This window comes from Sinocyclocheilus anshuiensis, unplaced genomic scaffold, assembly GCF_001515605.1.
Source record: "Sinocyclocheilus anshuiensis isolate Anshui unplaced genomic scaffold, SAMN03320099.WGS_v1.1 scaffold55, whole genome shotgun sequence".
NCBI classification, from domain to species: Eukaryota; Metazoa; Chordata; class Actinopteri; order Cypriniformes; family Cyprinidae; genus Sinocyclocheilus; species Sinocyclocheilus anshuiensis.
In genome coordinates, this window is record NW_015549647.1 from 2276383 (window position 1) to 2283730 (window position 7348).

Here is a 7348-nt window from a genome sequence, read left to right on the forward strand (position 1 = left end):
GGGGGAAAAAAAAAAAAAAAAAAAAAAATGAGATTCTCTTCATGAGAAACCAGCAAAAAGATTGATGAATGAATGAAGATGTACGAATTCAGAAATTGTCTAATGAAATGATGATAAATTTATCAAAACAGAAACCAGAAAAAAAGGGAACAACATGTGGGCCTAAAAAAAAAAAAAATAAAAAAAATACCTTACTCCGTGGAGTAAGTTACGTTTACATTCATTCTTGAGGTCTAATGCATTTTGTAATGCATTTCTCTCCTTATTAATGGTGTCAAATTAATACTTTAATATCAATATTGTATACTACTTCTGGCCATATCACCCAGCCCTATTTAACAAACATATAAAAAAAGTTTGCTAATAATAAACTGTATAATTTTTTGTGGTGGGGCCAAATGTCAGCAGGGTTGGGGAAAAATAATGGTTACCATTTTGCATTGGAACCTTTCTTTGGGAAAAAGACGTTAAATGCATGCTTACCTTATTTGCATCCAGTGAGTCGAGCACAGAAAGGTGTTCAGACACAGTAAGTGAGCATGGGGATGCAGTGTGTGTGCTGGGTGGGACTTCCTCTGAAGGTGGGATAAAAGTTTGTCTGGCGTGTGGTCTCTCTTTTTCCCGCTCCATAGGTGAAGGCTTGCTGTGGAGCTCCAGGGTGGCGTTGTGTAGCGCACTGAGCTCCGAGAGGTGAGATACCTGCAGATGAGAGGGGCGCTCTTCACTGCAGTCCAACCTACGCAGGATCTCTGGGGAAGATAGGGAAGCAGAGAGGGATGGGTCACGGGAAAGGCCTTCAAGAAAGCGGTGGCCGTGTTTGGGATGGTGGTCCTGCAGGTTGCAGCGCTGTCGGAGCTGCTCTAGCTCCTGCTGCTGATAGGCCAACTCTTCTTCTTGCACAGCCAGGTCATCCTGCAGACTCCGCAGCTCTGCCTTCAGGTGCTGGTTATGGACCTCGAGATCAGCCAATGCACGATCTTTCGTCTGATGGTGAAAGATCAAATCAGCAAACTTGATTTTTACATTTATGATAAAAATGTGAGTGGTGCTTTTGCTCTATGGAATTACTTATTCTATTAACCCTCATAATGCATTAAATCTGTATACGATTTTTGCATTCTGGGTCCATTTGGACCCAAAGATCTTTTTATCTAAATATCTAAATAACTAAACCCATATTGTATCTAATCAGCAGCAACTCCTCAATGCGAAAACATTTCAAATGTTTTAAATGTTACAATATTTACCCTTTTTTTTTTTTTTTTTTTTAAAAGAGAAATTCTTTGAAATGTAAAATTACACAAGCCACATCAAAAAAAGATGCAAAATAAATATATATTTTTTAATATTGATGAGAATTATTTGAATATACCATTGTATTGAATTTGTATTCAATTGACTTGAAAATTTACTTTATAATTCATGATTGCCCAAAAAGTCCAAATCTATGAAACCTACATAATTATTTCTAACAAAGCATAATCAAAACAACAAATAATACTCTGAAAAGTATTCAGACAAAATAAGTTTTTATTTGCATAAACTTTCAGATGAAAAAAAAAAGTGATACATTTTTCATGCTGCAATGAAAAAGTGGCATGCATGTTCACGGTTAACAAAATTCAAAATTATTAAGTGGTGCCAGGAACTAACTAGTTTGTGAATCATGGTTGATAATGTACAGCATCACTTGGGTAATAAAACTTTGGCTGTAAATTGCCAAATCCTAAACTTGAACAGAAGTCAGGCCAGAAATAATTTAACAGACGAACCACAAGATACAGAATGTGTATCAATAAAGGAACTAATCCACACACCTGTCCCTCTTCCTGTAGCTTCTCCGCTCTCTCTGTGCTGGTACTAAGCCCCTCCTTCACAGCTGCTAGCTCCGCCCTTAGCGCATCATGCTCCGCCCTCAGGTGGATCAGCTGCTCTTCTCTCTCACGTAAAGCAGTCTCAGCTCTAGCCAAGGTCTCTTCAGCACATGTCTGCAAAAACAAACACTCAATGTCAGTTCTTTACACCACACACACAAAATGTGTTATATCAGCAGTTACAAAAAGTTGTTTTTCGTTAAGGTCATGCTCTGATAAATGAGCAGAAGAACAAGCTCAATTTGCAGCAAGTCACCTGTAAAAATGCATGACTCAACATCTAAACTATTCCCAGCTAATTAGTGAACCTAAAACAATCCGAAAATGACATACAGCTATTACATGTTAAAGCAATCAGAGTTTTGCCTCCTGCTCAATCAAAACAGAAATAGGCTTGCCACTAGAAAGTTCTAAGAAATTAAATGTTATTTGCTAAAATACTGCTCCATCGTACTGTAAACAGAGCAAATATAAACAGTGCAACTCTCCACTTTACCTCATGACTAATCAAGTCTAGATCAAGCTTTAAAAGTAAACGGTTTAAAAGACGTCAGACAGACTTCCTCTTTCTGTAAATGTACTTCCTGTGTGAGATGTCCTCTCATGCCAGAGGGTTGGACTAAATCATTCTATTCTTGTCCCTCCCCTTTTTTCTTCTGTAAATTTTAGGCACTACCCAGACTGCACACACAACATAGTTAATCTGCAACTAATTACAGTAAAGCATGAAACCTCGAGGCAACTTCCCTCACTGTTTACATCATAGTACATAGAAAGAGTAAAGTTTACAGCCCAAGTCCGTAACAATTATGGTTTGTCTGCAGTGTTGCTCAGATTACATTACAATAAGAAACAAAAACTATATACACTCACCAGTACTTTTTTCTGAGCTTCACCTTGTTTAGCCACAGTCTCTTCCTGTTGCTCGCATAGTTCTTTTATGTAATTTGTCTTTGATGTCACTTCCTGTTTCAAACGCTCTATTTCCTCCTGGAGGCATCCCTCCCGTTTTCTCAGAGCCTCTCTCTCAATGAACAGTTCTTTTTTGCTTGCCTCCAAGGCAATGATGGTGGCTTTGCTTACTTGGACGCTCTCCTCAAGCTCTTCGAGTTTGGACTGTAAAGCGGCAAGTTCATTCTGATACTCCTCTTCTTTGCTTTGCAGTTTGGAGATTTGGTTTTCCAGAAGCTCCTTCTCAACACACTGGTTCTTCACCTCCTCCTGCAGCCTGCCAAGCTCCTGTTGGACCTTGTCTCTTCTCTCCTCCACCCTTCTCAACTGGAGTTCAGACTCTCTAAGCCTGGACTGATGAGCTTGCTCTGTATCTTCCAACACTTCCACACGAGCTGCCAATCTCTCAGCTTCTGTCCGCTTCTCCTCTAGCTGGAGTTTCAACTCATTTGCCTCCTGTTCCAACACGACCACCTTCCCCCTTTCCTCTCCGAGACTCCGGCCGAGTGTCTCCACCTGGCTTCCATACTGTTCCTCTTGGGAGAGCAACAGTCTCTGAAGAGAGTCCTTCTCTCCAGCTGCTCGCTCCAGCTCAATCTGTAACTCCTGCAAGCGAGCGCGAGACGATTGCAGCGTGTGGCTGCTGAGCTCCTGACACAGGCTTTCCTCGGGCACCTTCTGCTGGCAAGGATGAGGGGTCCAAGGGAAGTCCGATGACTCGGGGCTGTCAGTGTTGAGGTCACTGACTTCATGATGGTTGGGGTCAAGCTGGCTCAACTCCTCTTGAAGCTTGTTAATAACTTCATGGAGCTGCTCAGTCTCTTCTTCCTTTGCCTGCCGTAAACGTTCCTGGTCACAACGAAGACGCTCAACCAGAGAGCGCAGCTCTTCAATCTCAACTTGCTTTTCCTCTAGCGTCTGAAAATGGTAATAAGAACTAGTTACAAATCAGCAGCACACTCAATCATCACAAAATAAATTAAAGAAGTCTTCAAACTAAGCTAAACACTAAACCTTAGATCTAGTGTATTCCAATCTTCCTGAATAACAGGGATGGGATTTTAAAGGGGTCATGAACTGAGAAATCAAAATTCCCTTGATGTTTTGACATATTAGAGGTCATTGTACTATAAAAACATCCTGTAAGTTTCAGAACTCAAAACTTTCTCGTTATTCTAAAAACAGCATACATTGAAGCCAATCTGCCAAAACGACAGGTTGTGGAATGTGCCACTTTATGACGTAAAAGTGTCAAAACCCCGTCTCCGCAGAAGACGATCAACACCTACTTCTACATCACTGCCTTTTTTGCCCCGCCCACCGATTTGTGCATGTAGTGTAAATAACGAGAGAGGCAAACGCAGGTCTACGCAGAAACCAAACGATAAAGATGCTCCAAAGACTACAAGATGCTGTGCAGTGCCAAGATGTGGAAAAACAGTCTTTGCATTGCCTTCCTTCTGATCCCAACATTAGGAAAGACTGGATGACCTTTACTTACAATGAAGATCCAGACCGTGTCAGTAAGAACTTGGTCCTTTGTTCACTTCATTTTACCGCGGATTCGTTTACAAACAAGGCACAATTCAATGCAAGAATTTCAGAAAGATTGAAACTAATAGACGATGTCGACTATATTGGATCCGACAGTAATGTAACACCACACAAGTGTGAGTAACTGTTTTTATTACGTGATCACTGCTTTGTGTGTTATTACAGATCGTTTGATATGTACCGAGTATTTATGCATTTTTAACCTAAATCACAGCAGCGTCCATCTATGAAGGATGTAGGCTGTCAAACATACACAACTGTTAGCCAATCATAGCAGTGGGCGTTTACTTCCGAGTCTACAATCCGCCACACCTATTCAAACAGAGCATTCCGATGAGGGGGTCAAAACAGGACAGAAAATAGCCTATTACTTCTAAATTATGTTTTTTTATTTAAAAAAAATCTTGATGACATTATTAGTAGACCTCAGAGAACAGTACAAAATAATAAAAAAGGCAGTTCATGACCCCTTTAAAGGAATGGAACTATTCCGATTCCTCTTAATTACAGTTCCATTAATGTTTCTTTTCGTACTTCTGAGTAAGAGATTTGGGGAAATAAAAAACATACATGGACATGCTTTTTTTTACCTTATTATCATTGGTCATATCAAGCTCCTGCTGCAGCTGGAGGATCTGCTGGTTTAAGTGGTCGATCTCCAGAATCTTCTCCTCCAGAAGGGCAGAAGGCAGCTGAAGGATGGATTCGTCGCTGCCCTCTTCTAGTCGCCTTGTCAAAGCATCCACAGTCTCCTAAAGGACACACAATGAGGTCCACCTTGTTTTTTAATATCCTCCAAAAAATCATCAACTAAATCCCCTACACTATTCAATGAGTTCTGTGCTATAAATACAATTTATCCAAGACTGTCAACATGCTGGCCGTCCTATCACAATAGGATTGCCAGACTGCACTGAGACCACAGCCTTACCCGCAGGTGCGTGATGTGTGAGTGAAGCTGATCTTCTGTAGCTCTGCTTTCTCTGTTTTTGAGCTCCAGCTGTAGTGTTAGTTGTCCAAACCTTTCCTCTCTCACTACCAAATCCTTCTCAAGCTCACTTATACGCTCTGACAGAAATTCCACCTAAGAGAGACGAAAAGTCTTAAATCAGTTTCCATGTAGCATGTCCTAACTAGAAACAAAACAACCTGTTAAAGCTAATTTCATATCTCTATGACTTCCTTTTTATACACACCTGTTGTTCTTTGGTCTGCAGATCCTGTTGTGTGGCTTCCAGCTGCTCCCGGAGGCTGGGCTCAGGGGTCATATCAGGGAAACGGTGTCTGGTCTCATCAAGTTTGGACTGTAGGGCAGAGATCTGGAGTTTATTAGCATACTGCTGCTGCTGCAAAGCTTCTTTATCCTGAAAGTAAAAACACACGGACCACTACTGGTTAGAACCATGTAGATATTCATGCTACAAAATAATTCCAATTCTACCCAAACATTAACACCCAACTGAAGCCATGAAAAATGCATGTAAGGGGTTTTGTAATCTCTAAACACACATTTGCTCAAGTAAGTGTATTTTTGTGCACCTGTGTGAGCTCCTGAAGGTTCTTGCGTGCTTTCTGAAGTTCTTGCTCCAGCTGTGTGACCGTTCGGCTGGACTCTGCACAGCTTAGCAATGCCTGCTCCAACTCTCGGATACGAGCTGCCAATTTTTCAATCTCTTCATTACGTTCTTCCACATCACGCTGACACTGCACTTTTGCTGACAACAGTACACTATAGTCTTCAATCTTATCTTTGATCAGAGCCTGAAGACTTTCCACCTGTACAAAATTAGACAAAGAATGTAACATGTATCCATAACAAGGGAAAGGAACAGGCCACAGTCCTAAGAAAAGTGAATGTGTGAGTATTTTAATACAAATACTGAACATCCATGTGGGAATACATGCCAAACAGCAGCACTAATTTTGCTAAAGCAACAGTTTTGCAAAGGATGTGGCTTACAAGAAGACAATCCTAAAATGAACAGACACAAATGTTTAGGCAGTAAAGCTATTAAATAAAGCCTTCAGAAGCCACTACAGTAGTAAGCAAAGACATTTCAGAGGAAAGAGAATAAGTGTGGGAATATGTGTGTATTTGAGTAGGATGGAAGAGGAAAACACAACACGAATTAAAGACATGACTGATGTATACCTGCTGAAAAAAGGTTTGACAAACAAGACAGTGAATGGACAATATCTATTACATGCTCTACTAATTGAAATGCTGCATAAGCCATGCAATTTTTCTACCAGCACGATAATGACTACAGCTGGATAACATACCTGAAGAACCAAGTCCTCAATCTACAACATTCAGTTAGGGAGAAAAATAAAAAAAAAAGCATCTAGATGAACATTCAAATCATTCAGAGCTGTCAGATTACCAGAATGGTTTTAGTCATTACGGAAGAGGAGTGTTTTTTTTAGATTTTGCCTAGAGCATGTAATTTTTTATGTTTTCTTTTGCTCCATTATCAGTCTGTTATAGGACCAGAAATACAGGCACATTAATAATGCAACTGCATGAAAAATTCAGTAGGGGTGCTCCGATTGATTGGCTACCGATCGCTATTGGCCGATAATCGCTTTGGGAAGTTTGATCGGCGGTCTCTATAAAGGCCGATCTCAAGCTGACGACGCACCTGCAGTGAGAGGTTTGGCATGACATCTCAAACTCTGTCCGGCACGGGTAAAATAATTATAATGCTGAAGGTGAGGTACAATTTATATTTCTTTATTAAATAACTAAAAAAGTACATTTAAAATTTTCTGAGACATAATTTCACAAACAGCATGAGTGAATCACTGCTTGCTCTCTCTCTTGAGCTCAAAATGCGCAAATGGCTTCAAATCACAACAACGCGTCTGCACTATAAGCGAGCTGCACAATTGACACAGGAATTGTCACTTGCACAATCGAGACAGTGTCACTAAAGTTTATTATTTGCTTATATATATAATTTGCAAGT

The 7348-nt window shown here is 40.4% G+C and overlaps 1 protein-coding gene across 1 annotated transcript in view; it reads right to left on the reverse strand.

Annotated features, from left to right (window-relative positions):
• Positions 1-7348, reverse strand: part of LOC107660059 (pericentrin-like) — a 56594-nt gene that overhangs the window by 10161 nt on the left and 39085 nt on the right. Inside the window, 8 exon segments of the mRNA XM_016449241.1 lie at positions 484-984; positions 1818-1988; positions 2748-3743; positions 4970-5131; positions 5311-5463; positions 5576-5743; positions 5919-6155; positions 6663-6683. Of these exon segments, the coding sequence (XP_016304727.1) occupies positions 484-984; positions 1818-1988; positions 2748-3743; positions 4970-5131; positions 5311-5463; positions 5576-5743; positions 5919-6155; positions 6663-6683 (2409 nt within the window).